Source organism: Medicago sativa, chromosome 7 (genome assembly GCF_051527215.1).
Source record: "Medicago sativa cultivar Bolivia chromosome 7, Bolivia_mono, whole genome shotgun sequence".
NCBI lineage: Eukaryota > Viridiplantae > Streptophyta > Magnoliopsida > Fabales > Fabaceae > Medicago > Medicago sativa.
The window spans coordinates 102,615,628-102,641,714 of record NC_140755.1 but is presented as its reverse complement, the minus strand read 5'-3'; the positions used below and the strand labels follow the sequence as shown (position 1 = coordinate 102,641,714).

Sequence of the window (26,087 nt, the reverse complement as noted above, 5' to 3'; positions counted from 1 at the left end):
TTATTGTGTTTGTCTATCTTCTTCCAAAATGAATCATTGAATTGAAAAAAAGATAAAAAGAACAGAGAGAAATCATGGAAAAGAGTTAAAACTTCATGATTGAAGTTCAAATCATAAAAAAATAATAATAATATTAATATAACAATTAAAAACGTGAGCTAGCTACTAGTACAAGACAAGATTGGACATTGGACTACTCTGCATATTATTTGCCTGAAAATGCTGTTTCAATCATGTGATCCTTGGATTTTCAATTATTTACTTTTTTCTTTTGTGGCCATGATAGACTTCAGTTGTACTATTATCTTCATACACTCCATTTATAAATAGAAGGCAATCAATGTATAACAACACACTCAAACGAAACAATTATATAAAACTTCTGTCTTTTTTTCCCCTTCCTTTTGATATCATGACTTCGTCATCGTTAATGTTCACAGTGCGGAGGTGCCAACCAGAGTTGGTGCCACCAGCTTCACCCACTCCTTATGAAGTTAAACTATCATCTGACATAGATGATCAAGAAGGTATGCGTTTCAATAGTCCTGTCATATTTATCTATCGTCACGAACCATCAATGGTAGAGAAAGACCCTGTTAAGGTACTTAGACATGCACTCTCACAAACACTTGTGTATTACTATCCATTAGCGGGAAGGATTAGGGAGGGTGATGGGCGCAAGTTGATGGTGGATCGTACTGGTGAAGGTGTCATGTTCATTGAAGCTGAAGCTGATGTAACACTTGATCAATTTGGTGATGCTCTACATCCTCCATTCCCTTGCGTCCATCAACTCCTATACGATGTTCCAGGCTCAGAACAAATTATCGACCGTGTCCCATTCGACAGATACAGGTTCAATTATATTAATTATAAGTTTTTTTTTTTTTTTTTACAAAAATAAATTATTCATTCATAATTAACGACAGAATACGTCGATATAATATAAATCAAAAGTCACTAAAAATAAAAAAGATGAATCTGCAAACAAACTCACAATATCCATGTTAATAGCATAAAATGACAGAGTACATATGCTTACAAATATGACTGTATTTAAGAATATTCATGTTTTCGAATCTGCAACTTAGATGACGTAAAATTCATCGAGAGGTTTTACATATCAACCTCGATTTTTACTATTTTTTTCCATATATATTTTTTAGAGGTTTTTCCATTAAAATATAGTTACTGAAGTCATGTGCATAGGAAAAAAAATCCAAAGTTATCTATATGATTGAAAAGATTCCATCAATTTTTTTTTAGAGAAACATACTTATAACTTTTCATTAATTAAGATGTATTCAATACAATTTGGTATTTTAACCAAAATCTAAAAACTAGCTAATAATGAGGTTGATGTATCTAAATGATCAACAACCTCATTTGTTTGTCTCTACAAACTCAACACTTGAGTTTCATAAAATTTCTTGAAGAAAGTTTTACAATTTTGAATAATAATTCCAAATTATGTAACATCACGCCCATGTGATAAAAAACTATCAACTACTCTCTTCGCATCCAACTCAAAGTCAATAGATCCCAAATTAAGCTCATGAACTCATTCCAACATTGAAAATAAACGAGTTCCTTCAATATGTACTTCACAAATTGGACTAAACCACTAAGTTTTTGCAAGGAAAAAAACACTATGTTTGTCTCTAATACACATACATATTCTAACCTTATTAAATTGTTTTGAAAAGGAAGCATCAATGTTGCATTTGTATCATCCAAGCTTCAATCACATCAGTACAATATTATGAGAAAGTTGAAAAATATTTTTTGACAAGGACTTAAAACATATATACTCTTAAAAACAAATTGATATCCAATTTTATAACCTTTATTAAACTATTTTATTTAAAAAGTTTTCCTTCTTCATATACCAACTTTTGGTATGAGAAATTAAAAAAAAAAAGCTTTTGTATAATATTTTTTCTAATAATTTTAATTTACTCTCCATTAACGTTTTTATATTTACAGTTGTTATTCTTTATCTAATCAAATTATAGGAAAAAACGGGAATGTATTATGAAAAATATTAACATATAGACAAATATATGCACTAAAATAATATACACGTACGAGAGTTTGAGAAAAACAAACACACAAACATTAACTTATTGACCTGGTGATGTTGATTTAGGATCTTGGAGTGAAGTGCTCCTCTTCATGTCTTAGGAGTGAGTTAAAAACCTCTTTTATAATTAGGGTTTGAATTTTAATGTCCAAACTCTGAAGCATACGTACTTCTAAAACGATAAAGCACCCGTACCGGATGCACATACAATACTCATGATACTGCATTTTTGCTCAGTATTGTATTGTGAGTGAAATTTATGGCATTCTCTTATATAATAATATGATAATATAATATTATTTGTGAATTTTAGTTTCTTTGTCGTTGTAACCAACTCTAACCTTATCTTTTATTGTGATTTTGTTATTGTAAATTGAAGAGTACTTATTTTCATGTTATCTATACTATATATAAAGAAAATATATGGTTTTTGGTTGACTTTTTCATTTCCAATTATGCTATTAAACAAATTTGATTATAAGAATGATGTTATTTTGGGGCTGTTATTCAAAAAGATAAGAATTCATATTCACTACTACAAAATACCCCCTTTAATAGCACTTATTTTGGCTCTTAATAGCGCTTCTCAAGCGCTAAGAAAGCCCCCGCTATAAAAGGTCAGGAGCCTATAATAGCGCTTTTGAAACGCTATTAAACAGCAGTGTTTCAATAGCGCTTTTAGAAAAGCGCTAATATAGCCTTATTTTTGTGCTACTTTTATACAGATGTTTCTTAGCGTTTTTCGCAAAGCGCTATCTTAATTATCCCCCCTTTAATAGCGCTTTCATAAAAGCGCTAAAAAAAGTCCTATTTTTTTATTTTTAAAATTACATTTACACCTAATGCATCATAATTAGGTATTGACCAGACAAAAAATATACATACTTATCGGAAACACTAATCATCCATTAATAGAAATAAACAACAATAATGTGTTGATCATAAACTTAATTACAAATGACATCAAATGTACTCTTGCATAAAAATTCAAAGTCTAGACACAATACGTATATATATGAACGATGACAAACCTAAATTAACTAACAAAACCTTGGCTTTTTCCTCCAATTTTCCATACTAATTGGAACCTCCCGACGAACGATTCCAATGTAACTGACAAAACCCTGCCTTTCTTCCCCAACTGGTTGACCACGGGCATTCCAACGAACCTGAAGTAAGATTGCAAGGTATACAAAATGAATTCAGCAATGCATTAACAAATTCAAAAAAGAATACATATTCACATGACATAGTATTTTTAATTACGTGACGTGTTCACCGCTAAGCTTTTCACAATTGGCCTCTGTATACTACCTAAGAAAAATGGGATTTGTCATCTATGCTTCAAGGTACTGGGTCACTTAATTAAAACATCAACCTTATTCGCAACTAATAACCAAAGCATAACATGTCACTTAATTAAAAACATAATAACAAAATACAAAATGAAATTTTTGGTTTGCACATCATAACTCATGATTGATTGAGAGTGCTAAATTTAGAATGGAAATAGATCGGTGATATTTGATAAATGCTTAGGTACGCTGTCTTAAACATGATATATGATTGATTGATTGAGAGTGCTTAAACCTTGAAGCATCTCATGTATACTCCATATATAAGACTATTTATGAGAGACAATATATGAAGTATAAACACTACTAGGACTTAGAGATGTCGTGGTGTCTAACAGGCGTTAGTGTCCAACACTTCTATGACACTCGTACGACACGTGTCGAACAACTCAAACAACGGTCAAAAAAAGTTGGTTTTTTCTTTGCTTCAATACTCTTTGGACTATGTTGAACATCTATCTAACACTAATACGAGGCATGGCGCACAAGTAGGATAAATGTCTCTTTTTTTTTTCTTTGCTTCCCCACAACGTCGATTAAGAGTTAAATATATGTTGAAAAATGTTAATCAATGAGGGGTTATATACATTAAAGTTGATGCACAAGTATGCATTACGGTGTCAATATCCTATGTTTTTTAGATAATTAGCGGTCTCAATTTACCAATGATGATTGATAAATTGTCTAAAACGCATTTTTTTAAAGAAATTGTCTAAAACACATGTCTATTTTAATAACATGAATTAGCAGTAAATCATTTATCCACCAAAAAAGAACATTAGATTTCATTTATAGTTGGCAGCTCGTTCTATATAATGAAGTCTTAATTAACTATCATTAAGAATTGAAACTAAAAAAGAACATAAGACCAATTTTACCATGAACTTTCAATATCCAACTTCAATGTCTTTACTCAAGCATTTCTCTAAACCATCCCATGTGCCACAAACCGAATTCAAATTCTTCTTGCTTGTCAATCTACAAACAAAAAATAGCAGAAAAGTTGGATGAGAAATTATAACAGCTCTCTCGAAGCCATTTTTATTAATAAACAATAACGTTCAATCTCCGTAAAGATTAGCATGTGTAAGTTAAGCTTTTCATGAAATTTTCTGCAGAATTAGGAGTATCTATCTACACAATATCAGTCAATGAAATTTACTAATAATCATCATTATAAGGACAATTCATCCATGCCAATGATCTGTAATGAACTCTTATATGTTTATATACAATATAATAGTCTTATGATACTGTGGTAAAGTATTGTTGATAAAAAAAAACTAAACCGAGAAGCTATAGTATTCAAAATTTTAAATTTAAGGCACACTTTCTCAATGTAAGGGACCAAACCTCTAAGTATGAAAAATGACATAAGCTGCACCGGTCAAGGAGTTGTACAAAATTGGTAACCAAGTTCTCTGTTAGAAGAAGCAAACAAAACAACTTTATTGCAAGTAGTTCAAAGATATTTATCGAATTATTATGCAATATTGATTGAATGTCATCATAAAAAAGTAAATAGATCATTAGATTCATTGAAATAGATCCATATCATATCATAATAAGCTATGAAAATACAACATCCTCTGAGTTTATAACTAAATAGATCCATTACATTCAGTATAATGTAAAACTATGAATGAAGAAGGTCCAAAGCCTAGATATCAACTTATCAAAAAAAACTCACCATTTCATAGTATAATGTAAAAATTTATCAAAGTTTCAAACAAGATATATACTCATGATGAAAGAGAATGTATATGGTGATTGGTGGATAAGGAAATTTTTGATGAATAAATAACATTGAAAATAAAAACTAGTAGTAAATATTAAGCATGTACTCCATTGAAGCAAATAAACACTACTCCAGACCACTAGAACACTGCTACTCGCTTGAAATTGTTTAACTTAGATACTATATAATGAATATTTTTTGACCTTATAAACAAAAAAAAAAATATTCATTATATCATTAGAACCTGTCTTTAGATCAACCATCATCCTTTGATGTAACTTTTAGATCAACCATCATCCTTTGATGTAACTTTTACGGACAAGTAATGTCCAATTTCACATTGAATTCACCTTTAGATCAACCATCATCCTTTGATGTAACTTTTACCTTAGCATGTTATAAATCCAAACTCTACAAATGTTAATACGTAATGTTTAATTATCTTAAAATTGTAGAGCATACATACACAATTTGTACTTTAAATCATAAGCCTCATATTAAAAATTATTTCATCAAACATCATATGTGCATACAATTCTACAAAACAGTCCCAAAATTCAGTTTTGTTAGTAAGTCAGACTTCAACTTCGTCTATTTAATTAAAATATCAAACGACGTCCAAATTAAGTAAACAAACATTCCATGGAAAGCTTAGAATGTCAAGTTTATAAATATAGTTTTTATTTTGGAATATAAATATCCATTTAATTCAGTTTGAATGAAGAATACATACAGGTCCAGAAGCCGGACAGAAACTTTTATCTAACTTGCATCTAGGATTTCTCCCACTCTACTCGATAGAATTCAACATTTCTTGTGTCTATCTTGTAGGTAATTTTGTCTACTTTCTAATGGTCTAAGTTTCACTCATAAATGATATTTTTAGAAAAAGTTATGAGCAAAATACTATCAGGGTGTCCAATTACGGGTTTGCTGAAAGGTACTCTCTTTTCATTCCTTCTTTCACTTGTTCACATGATTTTACTCCTAAATTTCTCAGTCCCACACACAAATTAGCATGATTTCAAATTACATATGAAAATAGGTGTACTATATGAACCTGCCTTCCAAAACTAATACACAAAAGAACTACTAGCAGTCTAGAACTGCTAATAAACCATACACTAATAACCATGTCAAATATGCAAAACGAAATTAACCATGTCTCTGATTAGAACAGAACAAAAGCAATAGAAAAACATATGTTGTACTTTAATCCAATGCCAGTATATATATATAACCTCCTACATCAACCAAAATTGAAATTGCAAATATGCCCAAAATCTATATAGCACCAACACACTTCATCTCAAATGCACAACTAGTGTCCGACAAGTGTCGGCGTAAGTGTTCGACACCAAAAACAACATCTATACATATTATTACAAATCACTTTCAGTTTCTTAAGTGGTGGCAAAAAAAAAAAAAACTAATCAAATTACATCACACTAATATACATAAATATATCTTAAAATTGAAAACAATTTCTTTAAAAAAACTACTTTTAGTGCACCATCGAAACCAAAAAGCAGATTGAGAAATCAAAAACAAAAAGAAACTAATACTTACCAAATTAGGGTTCAATTGATTTCTGAAAGACGAGGGTTTCAATCAATTGGTTCAATTAGAGTTCAACGAGGGAGAATAAGTTTCATGAGGGAGAGAGAGCGTTCGAATGATGGGTTAGGTGAGGGATAGATCGCTGAAGGTATCAGACTAGGGAGAGAGTTCGGCGTTTGTGGACTCCGGCGAATGATGTTTGGTATCTCATCGTTGAGAGTGAGATGATGACATGGGGGAGATATGGGGTTCGATGGGTATCAGTTTGTTGAGGGTGAGATTCGAATGATGAATGATGTTCAAAGATGGTATGGGTTCGAAGAGAGAGAAAAGAAGGTCTTATGGGTTGTGTGAAAAGAAGAGCGTGAGAAAGGAAAATTATATCCGTAAAAATCTGCATTTTTTTTTAATTTTAATAAAGCCCAAACAATAGCGCTTGTGTAAAACGCTATCTATACCCCCTTGAACAATAGCGTTTCTTAAAAAGCGCTATTAGTGCAAACCAAAATAATAGCGTTTTTAGAAAAGCGCTATCTAACCTAGTTTTTTACATGTTTTTCTTAGCGCTTTCCGAAAAGTGCTATAATAGGTCTATGAGTTGCATTTTTATTAGCATTTATCCATAAGCGCTATTAAAATTGTGCTATTAAAAGCCAAAATTGTGGTAGTATAGTTTGTTATCATTGAAAAATATAAGTATAGTTTGTTAGAATACAAGTGCAAAATATATTACTATACCTATAATTTTAATCAAAATCAAAATAATTTTAATTAAAATTTTATTAAAAACATTTTTCATAATTTATACGCATTAACGCAATAAAAAAAGCGGACGGTGGATACCTTACTTTTTTTAAAAATTGACGTATTTTCGTACCGGTACCCGTAGTGGATACGGTACTGTACCTATGTGCAACATAGGTCCAAACCCTATACTTCACATGCTTTAAACACCAATATATTATAATCAGGTTGACCCATTTAAAAAGTTTTGCACTTATATGCACTTACCTTATTTCCATGCTCCATTTGAAGAAAACATATGAATTCCTACAGTTTCAAACAATTACTTGAATTTTGTACATGTTAGTGTTAATTACATATGCCAAACCGAATTGATTACAAGTTTACAACATGCATAGATATATCTTTACTTAATATTAGATTTATATTATGACAGGTCACACGTCTCAAGTGTGGTGGGTTCATAGTGGCCATGAATTGGAACCATACAATGAGTGATGCAGCTGGTTTGAGACAATTCATGACTGCATGGGCAGAAATGGCTCGAGGAGCACATCGACCTTCCATTCAACCTGTGTGGAATAGGGAGATTCTAATGGCAAGAGACCCTCCACGCATTACATGCAACCATCTTGAATACGAACAATTTTTTTCGCCAAATACCATTAAGGAAGAAGATACTGCTTCTCTAGTCCATCGATCTTTCTTCTTTAGAGCTTCTGACATAGCTGCTCTTCGTCTCTTGGTTCCATTTCACCTTCGTCAATGCACCACATTCGATCTTATCACTTCATGTTTTTGGCGTTGTCGCTCAAAAGCACTGCAGTTAGAGGCAAATGAAGAGGTACGAATGATGTGCATCGCCAATGCACGCTCGAGGTTTAACGCTAACAATTCGGCACTTGTTGGATATTACGGTAACTGTTTTGCTTACCCGGCGGCCGTCACCACTGCAGGGAAGCTTTGTGGAAACCCATTTGGTTATGCAGTGGAGTTGATAAGAAAATTAAAAGCTGAAGTTACAGAGGAATACATGCATTCTGTGGCCGATCTTATGGTTATTAAGGAACGGTGTTTATTTACAACTGTAAGGTCTTGTGTTATCTCAGATTTGACTCGTGCTAGGCTCTCAGAAGTGAATTTCGGATGGGGTGAAGGGGTGTATGGTGGAGTTGCAAAAGGTGGGGCTGGAACTTTTCCTGGATCAACCTATATCGTCCCACATAAGAATATAAATGGAGAAGAAACTTTGATGTTACCAATTTGTTTGCCCTCTGAAGATATGAAGAGGTTTGCAAAAGAGTTTGATGAGATGCTTGGTAACCAAAATCATCTTACACCGAGTGCTCCTAGTTTTGTGATGTCTACCTTATAGTTTGTACCGTCGTGATTCCTGTTAAATAAAGTTAGGGGCTTGTGTGATATACTGCTATGTAATGATAATGAAAGGCCTGTTTGTTATTGTGATATATTGACTAGTATCTAGGATTTAAATATTTATAATTCTATCAGCCCCTATTCTTTGTTTTATTTAGCCTTAGGCTGCTTTGCATCTGTTTTAGTCTCTTAGGCCCAGTTGATTATACCTTTTTTTGTATTGACTTAATTAGTCAAAATTAGAGAAGTAAGTTTTTGTTAGTATGGCACGGTTATATTCAAATCTGTTAGAGAGGAGAGAAGGGAATGATGCTACATCCTTTGAGCCATCTATATAACAAATCCTCCCTTTTTATATTTAATTGATCAAGTTTTTCTCCTAATTATAACAAGAATCATAGAGTAGAGTACTTTTTTGGTTAATTTTCTGGTTTTCTTCATAAATCTACATGGTATCAAATGATAATAAACTCTGACTTTTCATGGTCCTCGATCCTGAAATTAATCGCTCAAAGTGTCCTCTATATATATGGAATATGACGCTGAAATCGCTCAAAGTTTCTGATTCTACTCTTTCTGTTAATAAATTCATTGTAGAATCTCCTAGTGTTTCATGTAGCAAAAGGATTTACACAAAACGAAGGATTATATTATCTAGAAACTTTTCTTCATGGATATCTTGATGACGATGTTTATATGAAACCAACCCCAGTCTTTGCAAACTAAAACTATCTCTTTATGGATTAAAGCAAGCGAGTAGACAATGGAACCAAAAATCATGTTCTTCTCTCACAAATTTTGGTTTTAAGCAATCTAATCTAAGTCTGATTATTCCTTATTTACTAAAAGCTCTTCTGTTTGCTTTCACTGTTTTTTTTGTATAATTAGTGTGGATGATTTATTAATTTCTGGTAACAATCTTTCTGAAATTAACAATGTTAAAACATTTTTAGCATCAACTTTCAGTAAAAAAGATTTAGGAGTTCTCAAGTATTTTTTGGGTTTTGAAATCACTAGAACCAAGAGAGGAATTTCCTTATAGAAAACTGATTGGCAAGCTTCTTTATTTAACTCCTTCTCGTCGTGACATTTCTTTTTCAGTTTGTAGGCTTAGTCAATATCTCTCTACCCCTACTTATTTGCATATGCAGGTTGCACTTGAATTGTTAAGTACATAAAAAACATACCTGGCAAAGGCCTTTTCTTTCCGAGCTCTTTAACAACATCTTCGAAAGGGTTCTGTGACTCCTATTGGGGTGCATGTTAAGATACTAGAAGGTATACAACGAGTTTTTTGTGCTTGGATCCTCTCTCGTATCCTGGAAAAGCAAGAAACCACCCATAATTTCAAGATTTTTTTCAGAGGCGGAATATAGGGCGTTGACACAAGCTACATGTGATGCTCAATGGTTACTTACTCTTATTCGAGACTTTGAGATCTCTCAAAAAGAACATGATTACTGTGATAACAAATCCGCAATGCATATTGCAGCCAAGCCAATCCAGTTTTTCACGAACGTAATAAACACATTGAGATGGATTGCCATGTTGTTCGTGACAATATTCAAGCTGGAATTCTGCACCTTCTACCAATTCCTTCAGCGGACCAAGTGGCAGATATATGCACTAAAGCTCTTCATCCTTTCCCTTATCTTAGGATTGTCCAAACTAGATTTGCTTCTATTTTGAGGGAGGCTATCAATTAGTAATTAATAATTAATACTACAATTATATTATCCCCTAGTATTTGTTTTTATTTATTTGTGTTATTTCATTAAGCTTGGGGCTGCTTTGCATCTGTTTTAGTTGAGTTGGTTGTATTAGTCTCTTAGGCCCAATTGACTTGTTAGTATGGTTGGGAACTAAAGGGTTAACAAAAAAAAAGATATGAATAATTAAAAAGCCCTTCTCTCCTTAAAAAAAATAGGAAAAAATCATCCCAAAATCTCATATTCCCGTAAAGTATAGTATAGATATATATAGTAAAGGTATCATTCAACTCAAGATTTGGCATGGAGCCAAGTGTGAATATTGATCATTCAAAGCTGCAAAGCCCTGCAAGAGTCGAGATTGACCAATTTAAAAAAGATAGAGATAAGGACCGTCTTACATGTACTCTTGATGTAGCCTAACTAAGTTTATTAAATTAATTTGAAATTGATGTGAGTTTACGAAAAGTTGCTTGGCCAAAAAAATTCTTGTCAAAGCTTAAGTTCTATGAGATCAACTTATCTCTTGTTGGACCCCGTGTTTATAGGCTCCTGTGAAGTACACACAAATACTGCATGATTAATCTCAAATTAAACTTGGCATAAAAGATGTCAAAAATTTATAAGGCAAACGTGTCATACTGCTACCAAGAACTATACGATATGATACTCCAATTATAGTAACTGTATCATGAGTCCATTGCTCAGTCTTTCATGAACATGTATTCAAGATTTGTCGCATATTAGTAGGAATCATATTTCTTGGCCTTAAACTACATTCCTTCAAAATCGCCCCTTTAGTTGCCGAATTCATCACTCCTTTCAAAGACACTTTCCACCAATTCTTTTCCTTCTGATTCCACATGCATGTATATTTAATCATTCAAATTAATATAGATTTCATTAATTTCTTACACTAAACAAACCCAAATCCCACCAACACTTTACTAGTAAAATATTAATCCAACTAGCTACTAGCTACTCAATTCCAACACCTCTACCTCCTTTTCTCTTCTAACCCACCCAAAATGAGCTCTATCACATTAATCCTAATTTTCTTCATTCTATCTTCATTAATCCCACATTCCCACATCCTAATCGTATCCTCATCATCATCACCATCACCATCACCATTACCATCATTATTATCATCACCCTCTAGCAATCAAGGAGAATGGCAACTAATACAACCAACCATTGGCATTTCAGCTATGCACATGCAACTTTCACACAACAACAAAATCATAATTTTCGACCGAACCGATTTTGGCCCTTCAAATCTCCCTCTTTCAAATGGCAAGTGTCGCATGGACCCATACGACACTGCCCTTAAAACTGATTGTACTGCTCATTCTGTTCTATACGACATTGCCACAAACACATTCCGATCCTTAACTGTACAAACAGACACTTGGTGTTCCTCAGGTTCTGTTCTCTCAAACGGTACATTAGTCCAAACTGGTGGTTTCAACGATGGTGAACGTCGAATTCGAATGTTCACACCATGTTTCAATGAAAATTGTGATTGGATTGAATTCCCAAGTTACTTATCCGAAAGAAGATGGTATGCAACAAATCAAATACTACCGGATAATCGCATTATAATTATTGGTGGTAGAAGACAATTCAACTATGAATTCTTTCCTAAAACAATAACTTCTTCTTCGTCTTCTTCATCAATTCATCTATCTTTTCTCCAAGAAACCAACGATCCAAGCGAAAACAACTTATATCCATTCGTTCATCTTCTACCTAATGGAAACCTTTTCATTTTCGCAAACACACGATCCATTTTATTTGATTACAAACAAAACGTTGTTGTTAAAGAATTTCCTGAGATTCCAGGTGGTGATCCTCATAACTATCCTAGTTCAGGATCATCTGTTCTTCTTCCATTAGACGAAAACCAAATCTCCATGGAAGCTACAATCATGATCTGTGGGGGAGCACCTCGAGGATCATTCGAAGCTGCAAAGGGAAAGAACTTCATGCCAGCACTTAAAACATGTGGATTTCTCAAAGTAACGGATTCGAATCCTAGTTGGATTATTGAGAATATGCCAATGGCAAGAGTAATGGGAGACATGTTAATTCTACCTAACGGCGATGTTATTATAATTAACGGCGCTGGATCAGGTACAGCTGGATGGGAAAACGGGCGTCAACCTGTCTTAACACCGGTAATTTTCAAGAAATCAGAAACCAAATCAGATAAACAGTTTAGTGTAATGTCGCCAGCTTCTAGACCTAGACTCTACCATTCATCTGCAATTGTGTTAAGAGATGGAAGAGTTTTAGTTGGTGGTAGTAATCCACATGTAAATTACAATTTTACCGGAGTTGAATTTCCAACCGATTTAAGCTTAGAGGCATTTTCTCCGCCCTATTTGTTGCCCGAGTTTGATCTGGTGCGGCCAACGATTTGGCATGTCACCAATACCATTTTAGGGTATAAGGTGTTTTATTACGTTACGTTTACAGTAGCTAATTTTGCTTCGGCAAGTGAAGTTTCCGTTAGGTTATTGGCACCATCGTTTACTACACATTCTTTTGGAATGAATCAGAGGATGGTGGTTTTGAAGTTGATTGGTGTAACAATGGTGAGTTTGGATATTTATTATGCTACTGTGGTTGGACCATCTACTCAAGAGATTGCACCGCCAGGTTATTACCTTTTGTTTTTGGTGCATGCGGGTGTGCCTAGTTCAGGTGAGTGGGTGCAACTCATGTAATAATGTAGTTGCAGATGTTGGTTTGTTAGATTAGATTGTTTTGTTAGGAGGATTGTATTAGGTTAGATTAGATGGTTGCAAATTAATTATTATATATGGAGAATGTATTGTGTTTAAGTTTTAGGCAGGCCATAGTTTGCTTTCATAATATTAATAAACTTTGAATAAAAATTCATTGCTATAGTTTTGCCATGATTTTTTCACACTGTTTTGCTCTTTCTTGTTGAACTATTTTTTATACACCATGCTGCTATATTATTCAAAACGATACGATAAGCTATTGAGAAAATTACACATACCCTTGAGGTATCTTTAAATGGCACAAACACACCTTTTAGTGTAAAACATATTCTACATATCAAAAGACAAATATCTGTAAGCTATGAAACATTGAATTAGACACGACACTATATGAAAATTTGAGAAAATAAATTAATTCAATGTAATTATATGTGTTGATATCGTGTTGGTATCAATGCTACAGTGTTGATAAGATAAGAGAAGGTGTGAAAAAGATTGGTTAAGATGAAGCATAAAGCCCTTTTGGTTGAAGCTACGATTCCATATGTAAATGAAATATGTTGATATCTACCTCTAAGCATATCCAAATGGCAACCATAGTTTTATTTTTACACACCATCATCTTTTATATAGCTGGACGTGGGTGCATGTGCACCGTGCAGAGTTTACTTTAATCCGTGAAGAGTTTATGCCGTGAAATTTTTTCTATTTTCAATTTATCTCTTCCATGTATACTTTCTTTTGGGATCGTTAAATTAAATAGGTTGTGAATTTAATCTTATAAAATTGTTTTTAAACGATCATAATTATTAATTAATTTCATAGAGACAATTTATTATGCATGTTCTTTCTAAAATAAATTTTTCCTTTGCAAGTCCCGTGAGCATAGCTCAGTTGGTAGGGACATGCATTACTAAGGTAAATGTGATTTCTAGCTACTAGAATACTTGAAAAAAAATTCTTTACAATGACAGAAATTATTTTATAAAAGAGTGATAAAACTTTTACATAAGTTACCAACTTTTATTGACTACCTATTGTGGAAAGTTTTAACTTATTACCATAATAAATTGGTCTCTCATTTTCATGATATTGCCATAAGCCAACAAATTTATTTAACTTATCTAATGGAACATCACAAACTATAAGGTAGAGATGACAAAACTAGGACCAATCGTTGTAGGTTGATTTTGGTTACCAAACATCTTATCTAACTCTTCAGCAAACCTCTTCATGACTTCAGAGGTTAAGAAAATTAATAATATCAAACCTTCTCCTCCTTTTGCATTCTTATGTGGGATTATATACGTAGCTCCAGGTAAAGGTCCAGCCCCACCTTTTACCACTCCACCATACACCGCCTCACCCCATCCAAAATTTACTTCTGAGTACTTAGCACGAGTCAAGTCTGATACAACACATGCTCTTATTGTTGTAAATAAACATCGTTCCTTAATAACCATAAGATCTGCCAAAGAATGCATGTATTCTTCTGTAACTTCAGCTTTTGCTTTTCTTATCATTTCCACTGCATAACCTAAAGGGTTTCCGCAAAGCTTCCCTGCGGTGGTGACAGCAGCCGGGAAAGCAAAACAGTTACCATAATATCCATCAAGTGGCGAATGGTTAGCCCTAAACCTTGAACGTGCATTAACGATGCACATCATTTGTACTTCTTCATCTGGCTCTAACTGTAATGCTTTTGTGCGACAACACCAAAAACATGCAGTGATAAGATCAAATGTACTGCATTGACGAAGGTGAAATGGAATCAAGTGACGAATTGCAGCTATGTGAGAAAGTGTAAAGAAGAAAGATTGATGGACTATGGTAGCAACATTATCTTCTTCCTTGTTGATATTTGACGGAAGTATTTGTTGGTATTCACGATGGTTGCAAGTAATGCGTGGAGGGTCTCTTGCCATTAGGATCTCTCTGCGCCATACTGGTTGAATGGAAGGTTGATGTGCACCTCGAGCCATTTCTGCCCATACATTCATGAATTGTTTCAAACCTGTTGCATCGCCAATTGCATGGTTCCAGTTTACGCCCACAATGAAACCACCACACTTGAGACGTGTGATCTGTCATTTTAAACGTAATACTAAATAATAGAGATACATCCATGTCCTAATCCAATCAGTTTGGTATATGTGATGTATTAACATGTAGAAAGTTCATGTGGCTCTTAATCAAAAAAGAAAGTTCATGTGGCTGTTTAATTGTAATTTTTAATTTATATGTTTTCTTCTATGAACATAGAAAGAAAGGCAAGTATATTGTTTGGTATGAGATTAAGGTTTTCTAGCTCCATATAATAAATTAAATCATTTAATCATTAAATAATGAGCATTAGCAACACTCTTCTCAACTCATACTCAACTAGTTGAAATTCAAATGAGTCTCACTAAAGGATCCTTTGAATTTCAAATCAATGATTTTTTCATTAAAAAGAGACTAAAATTTAAATATGTATATGAAAACATAAAGGCTAATCATATGTTTAGTCCTTTAATTATTATTCTAATTTCATTTTGATCTCATAACAAATATTTCTTATGTTTTGGTCAGTGAACTATGTTTTCGTTAGCCAACTTGTCTTCTTGCCTGTTAGTTGAGAGGCAAAATTAGTTATGAAACTAAAATAAATCTATGAAATTAGTTTAGGAACTAAATATTTAATTTAGCCTAAAATAACTAAGTGTATGTGCATTAAACATAGTATATTAATAATTTTTGTATATAATTTTCTTTAATCATTGACGGAGAAAATTTGAATCGCCGTCTCTACCCATAATTAATTTTCTGTCAAAATCCATTCGAGTGGATTCAATTGTCATGCCTTCCAACTACTATTTTTTGGAAGAAAAAAAAACATAGGTTGAAAAATTAACCTAGTCTCCAAAATTGTAGGCAATAACAATATAATAGCTGAAATCAACAAAAAATTAAAATTTAAAAGTAAGGTATGTAATATTGTCTGAGTCACAACTTAATGGAAAAAAATGGTGATTAAGTCAAAAGTCTGGCTAGGCCAGCAAAACATTAAGGATGAGAGAATTAACATGATTGAACCTGTATGAACAGAATAGGATGATCAATAATTTGTTTCGTGCCTGGAACATCGTATATGAGTTCTTGGAAGCAAGGGAATGGGGGATGAGGTACATCACCAAATTCATCAAGTGTTACATCAGCTTCAGCTTCAATGAACATGACACCTTCACCAGTACAATCCACCATCAACTTGTCCCTAGCTCCCTCCCTAATTCTTCCCGCAAGTGGATAGTAATAAACAAGTGTTTTTGAGAGTGCACATTTAAGAACCTTAACAGGGTCTTTCTCTACCATTGATGGTTCGTAACGATAGATAAATATAATAGGCATATTGAAACGCAAACCTTCTTGATCATCTATGTCAGATAATAGTTTAACTTCGCGAGGAGTGGGTACAGCTGGTGGCACCAACTCTGGTTGGCACCTCCGCGCTGTGAACATTAACAATGACGAAGTCATGATATTCAAAAATAGAAGAGTTAATAGGTGTCTTGTTTCTTTTGAGTGAGTTATACATTGATTGCGTTAATTTATAAATGGAGTTTTTGAAAATGATTCGTACAACTGAACTATCTTGGCCACAAAAATTAAAAAATTGAAGAATCTAAGGATCATGTTATTTTTGATAAACTAAGGACCATATTTATTGAACAGTAGTTTTCATGCAAACACGCCTTTCTTTGTTAGGAAAATCTGCACCGAAAAATTACCATGCATGGCCACAAAAAAATGAAAAGTTTAAAATCTAAGGACCATTTGAACGTGCTTCTTATCTTGTATTGTACTACGAGACTAGTAGTTATCCAACAAGCTCACGTTTCTTTTAATTTGTTGGGAAAACCTGCACTAGAAATTTAAGGGAAAATTTGTATGTTTTTATAATAGGGAAATGTGTATTTTCTTCCTAACATATTAAGACCGAAACATTATGAATTCCTGGACATGGGATGGGAAAAAAGTCTAAGACAAGATTTAGTGCAACAACGTTAATGTGGGAACGAGGGGAATGTTTGTGTCCCAAATCCAATGCAATTTGTTTTTATAGATTACAATGGCAATTGGAAAAAAAAAATGCATGCACCATGTTTATAGGTCTCTTTAACAATGATCACTTGTATATGTAAGGTATAATTCCATTTTTAGTCTCTAATTTAATTTCGGCTAATAGTTTGGTCATTTATCTTCTTTTCAATGCAATTTTGTCATTTTGGTCCATTTGCATATGAATTTTAAATCCATGGTTTTTTATTTTCTAATGACCTCTCAATCTTTAAATATATGGTCTTTCATTTATGTTTGCATATCTTAGATTTTAAACTTGTAAATTTATACACAAATAGATCAAAAGGACAAAAATGAAATGGAAAAATATAAAGACCCAAACTGTTATCTGAAATTAAGTTAAGAGACTAAAAACCTAATTGTAGTAGTATGTAAAAATATACACCCCCTATCACCTTAGCTAAATTGTAAATGATATTTTCCCCTTGTATTGTCTTAGTGTGTTTGATCACAACATAATAGATTTGCTATTAAAAAAAGAGATACAGTATAATAGATTTGCTATTAATGAGAGTAATTAATATAAATTAATAGGTTTTATAAAAAAAAAAACATACAATTAAAGTGAGGACCTTACCCTTACGCCATCCCTATTCTAAATCTAAAATTCGGGGGTTGTAAGTAATTAATAGTGCGCATTGTAAAGCCTTATATAAGTGGAAGTGTTGTAAGTGCAACACTGGCGGAAAAATAGTGCGCACTGTAAAGTTGTATGGGGAAGGGTGGAACCCATTTTACAAGCATCATAAAACATCGCCAACCATCTTTCCTTTATGACAAAGTTGTATAATTTATTTGTTGGGTGACCTTTATTAGTTTGTATATATACATAAATTTGTCTATTTGAGGCCTTTATTCTTAGTCTAAAATTCGAGGGCCTAAAGCGAGAGCTTGAGTTGCCTTACCCTTAGGCCAGCCCAGGTGGACCAACATTGTATGTGACCCACCAAACACTACAAAAAACATATGGATTAGGGAAAATACTTGGGTGACATTAAGTCACCGTGACATTAAATCTGAGCCACACAAATGTGTTGTGTTGTGTGGCCCAGATGTGTTGTATGTGTTGTGTGGCCCAGATTTAATGTCACGGTGACATAATGTCACCCAAGTGCTTCCCATGGATTAGCGGCGGACAAAGGCTTAGGGTTTAGGGCAAAAAATCCCACACTATATGTCATCAAATATTAAAATATTAAAAACAATAAATCCAAATACAATAAATCAAACATGCTATATATAATTAAAAGACATGTCATCAAATATTAAAATATTAGAAAATGCCAATGTTTTTTTTTTGAAGGAAGGAGAAAATGCCAAATGTTGTTTGTCAAGTCATAATCCAAATCTCATCCCAAACTATTATTGTAATCTCTCATGATTTATTAAAATATAGATAAAGTTCCCCTGTAATAATAAATATAGATAAAGTTGATGTAAGAAAGTTATAGAGAGAAGGAAGAGATAATGAGTTAGAGAGAGTGAATGTAGAAAAAACGAAGGTAATCCAACACCCACGAAGCTATTCAGCACCCACAAGAATTTCAATGAGGTCGCGCCGGATATGTGATTGTTGAATAATGCTGGTGATGGATGTGGTTATTTGGCGGAGGATTCGAGTTCTTGTAGTGATGAATAACACCTACAGTAGATGAGGTTATTTTCGGCGACGATGGTTTTTATTTTTATTGGAATGAGAAAGAAAAACAGAGAAAGATGGAGAAATATGATAGCCCTTAGGCATTAAGGGCATTTTCGTCCCTTAATGTAAAGGTTTAATGAGTCAGCACCATTGATGCACATTCATCACTAATACGTCAGCTAAAGCGAACCACATCAAAAAAAAAAAAAAAAGACAAATGACCAAATTAAAAGTGATTAGTAATTATAGGATTCGTTTGAAAAGATTAGCAACTATAAAGACCAAAATTCAAGTGATTCCTATTTACATGGACTAATTGCATATTTGAGCTATATTTTTCATATCAATAAACAAAAAGTAGAGACAAAGACCAAAATTCAAGTGATCCCTATTTACATGGACTAATTGCATATTTGAGCTATATTTTTCATATCAATAAACAAAAAGTAGAGACCTAGATGAGAAAAACACAATCTTCACACCAAAGTAATAATTTTTCATATTTGAGTTTTTTTTTTGGTGGTGTCCAAGATTCGAACCCTGAACCTTGCATATATTATGCATTGTCCTTAGCAACTGAGCTAAACTCACAAGCACCAAAAAAAAAAAAAAACTTGAGTCTATCATGGCCACAAAAGTTATGAAAATTAATTAAAAAATTAAAAATCCACGAACCATTTAAATTTAAAAAATGCTAACGAGTGTCTCTGAAACACTCTTTAAGAATATGTTTTTATGAAAATATGTGTATTTAGTGTATTGAAATTTATACTATTTTAATTTTTTAAATGAATAATTCTTAAATTTAGAATGAGTGTTTCGATAATACTCTCATTAACAACACCCCATCATTCTACATAGCACCATATCTTGTTGTACCAGTAGACTAGTAGCTTTCAAGCAAGCTCACGTTTTTGTTTTTGGAAAAGCATGCACCGAAAATCTAAGGAAAATATGCATTACTATTCCCTGTTCTTATTTTGAGCAAGTTTCACATTATGAATTCATTCATGAAGGACATGAGATGGGGCAGCAAAAGTCTTAAGTTGTCATTTTCGCACCATGTTTTTTTGTGAACGCCAATAGATTCATTGAACATAGCAGGTGATGATAGAGTAATGATTCATAGGATTTGTACTTAACGCAGCAACTACGCAGTTACGCGTGTTAGCTGTCCAATCTAAAATTCATTTTTTTTAGGGAATTTTTTTTTTTCCAGTAATCTAAAATTAATGATTGAGATTGTTAGTAGGCATAGCTAATTGATATCAACCTCAAATATTAGTTTGTACTTTACAAATAAAATAAAATAAAGGAAGTGTCCTTAAGATCAGGTGTTAAGAAATTAAAAATAGAAATATATCTTGAAATTTTTGCATTAAATATATAAAATGTTTAAAAATTTATATTTTCAATGTGAAGTTTATTTTTCATTACCTTTTTCTTAACTTTTTTTGACAAACTTTTTTTTAACTTCTTAACTTGTGTCTTTAGGACACAAGTTTATCCATTCAACTTCAACTCCGTTTATCGAAAAAAGCTTAATCGTTTAAAATTATTGAACAATCATATTTTTACAAAGAGAAAAATTAATATTTAATCCACTTTTATAAAATAGTGGTAGCACTTCCACAAACTTTTATAAAATAGTGGTAGCACTTTCACATAAGTTACTAACTCTTGTTTTCCATTATTAAAAGATTCTGCTAATTATAACAATAACAAAGAGATATTTCATTTTTATTTTCCATTATTAAAAGATTCTGCTAATTATAACAATAACAAAGAGATATTTCATTTTTATTATAATGTACACAAGTCCACAACTTTATTTTACATGGATCACAAATAATTATTTACGGTCTCTGGCCTCAAATTTAAGTAAAAGTTTAGTCTATAAAAGTTGATGTATTTGGTTCAAAATTTGAACTAAATACAGTCATTATTGTTGACTCAACTTTTGCATACTCAACTTTTACTTATATTTGAGACAAGAATAAGTACTTGTAACATCACAAACGACAAACGAAATGATAAACATGACAAAACTAGGAACCATTTGCTTTAGGTTAATTTTGTTTACCAAGCATCTCATCTAACTCTTTAGCAAACCTCTTCATATATTCAAAGGACAAACAAACTAGTAATATGAAACCTTCTTCTCCTTTTACATTCTTATGTGGGATGATATAGGCTGCTCCAGGAAAAGGCCCAGCCCCACTTTTTGCAGCTCCACCATACACCGCCTCACCCCATCCAAAATCCACTTCTTTGAACTTTATACGAGTCACATCTGAAACAATACAAGACCTTGTAGTTGTAAATAAACACCGTTCCTTAATAACCATAAGATCTGCTACAGAATGCATGTATTCCTCTGTAACTTCAGCTTTTAATTTTCTCACCAACTCCACAGCATAACCTAATGAGTTTCCACAAAGCTTCCCCGCGGTGGTGACAGCTGCCGGGTAAGCAAAACAATTACCGTAATATCCAACAAGTGGGGAATGGTTGACGCTAAACCTCGAGCGTGCATTGACGATGCACATCATTCGTATCTCTTCATCTGCCTCTAACTGCAATGCTTTTGTGCGGCAGCACCAAAAACATGAAGCGATAAGATCGAATGTGGTGCATTGACGAAGGTGAAATGGAACCAAGAGACGAAGCGTGGCTATGTCAGAAGCTCTAAAGAAGAAAGATTGATGGACTAGAGAAGCAGTATCTTCTTCTGTAATGGTATTTGGCGAAAAAATTTGTTCGTATTCAAAATGGTTGCATGTAATGCGTGGAGGGTCTCTTGCCATTAGAATCTCCCTATTCCATACAGGTTGAATGGAAGGTTTATGTGCTCCTCGAGCCATTTCTGCCCAGGCATTCATGAATAGTTTCAAACCAGCTCCATCGCTCATTGTATGGTTCAAATACACGACTAGCATGAAACCACCGCACTTGAGGCGTGTCACCTATCATATTTTGAATCCAATATCAAGATATATGTTATATAAGTAAATTTATTTATACTATATATAAAAAACATAAGGGATTTTGGGCTGATCCAATTATAAACAGAACAAATTTTCTTATAATAATTTTTTTTGTGTCTTAAAAAAAATACAAGAATTTATATTATATTTGCTATATTGTTGGTGTCATTGTAAAAGATAAATTGGGGTTGTTTCAATTTACAATTCACAAACATCTAATCTCTACACTATTAATCAAAATCATAATTTCATGAAAATCACCGTTCATAATTTACATGTATTAGCGCAATAAAAAGAACAGAAAGATGAGCATGTGAGTGCCGTCTTTTTTACATGAAAATCATCCTTATCTGAATACCCTCGTTGAACCATTCTTACGATGAGGCCCTTGACCGGTGTGGTGAAGGGAGGTAGACTACTAAAAAAAATTACATTTTATTTCTGTCTTAATTTCGAATTGCATAAAGAATTCAGAAACAAAGAATGTATCAATGAAATGTTGTTTTGTATTGATAACTTGAGTAAAGAGTAAACCTTTTTTTATTTTAGATTAGAGGTTTTCAAAAAGGCTTAATTGATCATTTAGTCCCTTAACTTAATTATTTTTTTTCGAATTGGTCCTCTAACTATTAAACGTTTCAATTTGGTCCTTTATCTTTGTTTTCGTCATCAATTTGGGCCTATTTTATTAATTTTAAACCTCTCAAAAATAAGACCGTTGGATAAAGGAGGTCCATCAAATCTAATGGTGTATCATCAACACCTAATTATATTACTTCCTTCATCTTCCCAACAAGTGATCCTAATCTTATGGATCTGTTCCTGCTCTGCTGCTTGGGGGTGATGAAGTGATTTCACGGCCAGAACAATTCTTTCATTAGCAACAACATAAATCAGCAACAATCATGAATCATCATTTAAATTCATAAAAATTAATTAAATCCATTAATCAATAACAAACAACAATTGATTCGGCAGCAACAACAACATGAATCACCACAAACAAACCCATAATCCACCACAAATAATTCACCCCTCTTTCTATTTGTATCGATCCCAACTTACAGTGGTGTACATAATCAAACAAAATAAACTATGAAAAACAATTAACATTAAAAAAAAACAAGAATTATGAAAAGATTTGTCTATAGAAAAAAAATTCACAGGCTAGCAAAACTGTTTTCGTCCCTGCAACTGCAAAGATACTAGTTTGTGCTTTTAAACGTTGTAAATTATGTTTTGGGTTACAGAACAAAAGGAAAACTTGTGTGGTAATTTTTTTTCCCGTTTTGTGATTGTTCACGTTCGAATTAATCCTTAAATTACATAATCCAAATTTTAAATAGTAAAGATAAAAACGGAGGTTTGATTCGGAGGTGGATGGAGGAGGAAGAAGAAAGAAGGATGATTGGACAGAGTGATATACTTTTTTTTTTTCCTGGGATGTGGTGGCGATATGAAGTTCATAGGAAGGAGAAGAAATAGAAGATGGAAGATGAAAGAGGCATAATATTAGGTGTTAGTGATACACCATTAAATCTGATGGACCTCCTTTATCCAACGGTCTTCTTTTTGAGATGTTTAAAATTAATAAAATAGGAGCAAATTGATGACGAAAACAAAGATAAAGGACCAAATTGAAACAATTAATAGTTAGGGGACCAATTCGAAAAAAGAATTAAGTTAAGGGACTAAATGATCAATTACGCCAAAAATTTGTTAGAAAACATGATATTGCTATGCATGTTGATTTCTCATGTTTTGTATATTGTAACAATTCAGTTTAGCATATGTAATTAACCTAGAAAATTGATATGATTTTGCTTGTATTTCAGTTGATGTTTCGATTGTTTCAAATAATTTAAGTATCCTAAACATCCTCTAAAAAAATTGCATAAACGTCTCAACAAGATACACATAACTTTTCATTATATTTAACCATTTTTTAATTTATAATTTTATTTTAACATATTTTTCAATAAATTTAATTATTTAATCTTAATTCAAATTTAAAAAATTATATTTTATTTCTCTTTTTACACGCGTAGTCTCTCCCATGTTAATTTTCATAACTTTTTTTTAAAAATTATATTTTTATATAGAAAAAATATCTCAACAATCTACACCAAATTTAAATCACTTATACATTTTAAGATATTATATTTGGATCCAATTTTTTTAAATAGGGTTTAATTAGTTAATACTTTTTTATAATGTAGTATTCCATTTCAAAAAATTTGTGGAGCCCTCATGTTGTGAGTGGCTCCGCCACTTAAAAGGTGTACTAATTTTTTTTTTAACTCTTTAGAGGTCATCTTTTGTTAAAGGTTTGGTTTTTTCGCTCCATGCATCTGTAACAACATAAAATTGGAATATACGATTTTTTTGGTTGAATTTTTCATTATTTTAGTTGTACTCTTAAACAAATTTATTTTTAAAAATGCTATATTATTGTTAATGTTTTGAGAAAAATAAATATTTTTATATTTATTATATTGTTGGTAAATTATACACATACAATTTGTTAATATTTAAAAGTCTCAAACATAACAATTCAGATATATAAAATTTCATTTCAAGATATATGTTTGTATGTTGTAACTATTTTAGCATACGTAATTAACTAACATAGAAAGTTCAAGTTCAAGTGAGTATGTAATTAGTTCCGATCCTGGAACATATTATAAAAAAAAAAAGTGAGTATGTAAAATTTATTGGAATGCGATAATTGAAACGTAGGCTTTCATGATCATCTACTAGCATAATTTTACCTGTATGAGTCGAATGGGGCGGTCAATAATTAGTTCTGATCCTGGAACATCGTATAGAAGTTCTTTGAAGCATGGGAATGGGGGATGCAAAGCGTCCCCAAATTGATCAAGTGTTACATCAGCTTCAGCTTCAATGAACATGACACCCTCACCAGTACAATCCACCATCAACTTACGCCCAGCACCCTCCCTAATCCTTCCTGCAAATGGATAGTAATACACAAGTGCTTGTGAGAGTGCATGTCTAAGAACTTTAATAGGGTTTTTTTCTTTCATTGACGGTTCATGACGATAGATAAACATCATAGGAATATTGAAACGCAAGCCTTCTTGATCATCTATGTCAGATAATAGTTTAACTTCACGAGGAGTGGAAGCAGCTGGTGGCACCAGCTCTGGTTGGCTCCTCCGCACTGTGAACAATAATGGTGCTGAAGTCATGATATGATATGAGAAAATAAAGAGTTAATAAGTGTTATGTGAGTTAATAAATGAATTGTGTACGTAAACCTGTGGTGACCACAAAAATACAGAAATTGAAAAGATAAGGACCATGTAAGCATGTGATATAAACTTCACGCTCCTTATTGTGTCGTTGCCAAGCAAAATCGCATTTTTTATTTTTTGGGTGATGAATATTATTGGGAAAACTTGCACATGAAATTTAAGGAAAATTATATAGACACTGAAACATTACGTATTCATGAACACGTGGAATAGGACAGAAGTCTATCTTGAAAGGATTTAGTATCGGAATCTAACTTGACAGGATTTAGTAAATGTAGGAACGAGGTAAACGTGGTTTGAGATCAGAAGATTTTTTTTTAAGAGGGTGGTGTGGAATGAAAGGATGGGCGTAGACAAAAGAACTTGCATTATTTTGGTACCAAAAAAACAATATTGGCCACAAAAATAAAAAATAAAATAAAAAAAATCTTAGGAGTTAGGACCATGCGAACATGGGATATCACATTACCTTGTCTTGTTCATCTTTCAAAAATAAAAAAATCCCTTGTCTTGTTCAAGTAGCTTCGTTTTCATGCAAGCTCACATTTCTTTTTCTGGGAAAATCTGCATGTATGGGCAATTAAAGGGAAACGTGTATTTTCTTTTTTATCATCATAAAAAAAAAAAGACAGAAATGATATGTACAGGAACGTTTATTCACGATTGGTTCCTGAATGACGTACGAGGCAAATTATTATCCCTTAGATTTCCTACTTATTTGACCGCTGCTTCATCAAAAAAT

The 26,087-nt window shown here is 32.7% G+C and overlaps 3 protein-coding genes, 1 long non-coding RNA gene and 2 pseudogenes across 9 annotated transcripts; 3 read left to right on the top strand and 3 right to left on the bottom strand.

Annotated features, from left to right (window-relative positions):
- Positions 1-330: 330 nt before the first annotated feature.
- On the top strand, positions 331-9,132 carry LOC146911489 (benzyl alcohol O-benzoyltransferase pseudogene; annotated as a pseudogene). The gene is made up of 2 exons (XR_015018433.1): positions 331-855; positions 7,917-9,132. The product of XR_015018433.1 is annotated as a benzyl alcohol O-benzoyltransferase pseudogene (transcript).
- On the top strand, positions 413-2,162 carry LOC146911491 (benzyl alcohol O-benzoyltransferase pseudogene; annotated as a pseudogene).
- Positions 2,969-7,068, bottom strand: LOC146911490 (uncharacterized). The gene is made up of 4 exons (XR_015018434.1): positions 6,746-7,068; positions 4,792-4,859; positions 4,317-4,416; positions 2,969-3,252 (listed from the first exon to the last, which is right to left on the bottom strand). It is a non-coding gene; the product is annotated as an uncharacterized LOC146911490 (long non-coding RNA).
- A 2,214-nt stretch (positions 9,133-11,346) lies between the features above and the next one.
- On the top strand, positions 11,347-13,481 carry LOC146911488 (glyoxal oxidase-related protein). Its single transcript, XM_085726717.1, has one exon. The coding sequence runs from the start codon at positions 11,595-11,597 to the stop codon at positions 13,296-13,298; it is 1,704 nt and encodes a 567-aa protein (XP_085582843.1). The 5' UTR covers positions 11,347-11,594; the 3' UTR covers positions 13,299-13,481.
- A 799-nt stretch (positions 13,482-14,280) lies between these two features.
- Positions 14,281-16,882, bottom strand: LOC146911487 (benzyl alcohol O-benzoyltransferase-like). Its single transcript, XM_085725363.1, has 2 exons — positions 16,395-16,882; positions 14,281-15,403 (listed from the first exon to the last, which is right to left on the bottom strand). Exons 1-2 carry the CDS (start codon positions 16,833-16,835, stop codon positions 14,462-14,464), a joined length of 1,383 nt encoding a protein of 460 aa, XP_085581489.1. The 5' UTR covers positions 16,836-16,882; the 3' UTR covers positions 14,281-14,461.
- A 3,968-nt stretch (positions 16,883-20,850) lies between these two features.
- On the bottom strand, positions 20,851-25,959 carry LOC146911486 (benzyl alcohol O-benzoyltransferase-like). 5 transcript variants are annotated; one of them, XM_085725362.1, is made up of 3 exons: positions 25,815-25,959; positions 24,839-25,251; positions 20,851-22,046 (listed from the first exon to the last, which is right to left on the bottom strand). In XM_085725362.1, exons 2-3 carry the CDS (start codon positions 25,142-25,144, stop codon positions 21,150-21,152), a joined length of 1,203 nt encoding a protein of 400 aa, XP_085581488.1. In that variant the 5' UTR covers positions 25,145-25,251; positions 25,815-25,959; the 3' UTR covers positions 20,851-21,149. The 5 variants fall into 5 exon arrangements, with proteins under 5 accessions (XP_085581488.1, XP_085581485.1, XP_085581486.1 ...); XM_085725359.1 differs by lacking the exon at positions 25,815-25,959 and adding an exon at positions 25,349-25,690; XM_085725360.1 differs by lacking the exon at positions 25,815-25,959 and adding an exon at positions 25,391-25,690.
- Positions 25,960-26,087: the final 128 nt, after the last annotated feature.

Bases quoted from the DNA above. Each gene is read 5' to 3' on its own strand.
- LOC146911488 (XM_085726717.1), top strand. From the start codon at position 11,595: ATGAGCTCTATCACATTAATCCTAATTTTCTTCATTCTATCTTCATTA.
- LOC146911487 (XM_085725363.1), bottom strand. From the start codon at position 16,835: ATGACTTCGTCATTGTTAATGTTCACAGCGCGGAGGTGCCAACCAGAG. The intron at 15,404-16,394 runs GTTCAATCATGT...TTAAAATGACAG, and splicing joins ATCCTATTCTGTTCATACAG to ATCACACGTCTCAAGTGTGG.
- LOC146911486 (XM_085725358.1), bottom strand. From the start codon at position 25,279: ATGACTTCAGCACCATTATTGTTCACAGTGCGGAGGAGCCAACCAGAG. The intron at 22,047-24,838 runs GTAAAATTATGC...AAAATATGATAG, and splicing joins GCCCCATTCGACTCATACAG to GTGACACGCCTCAAGTGCGG.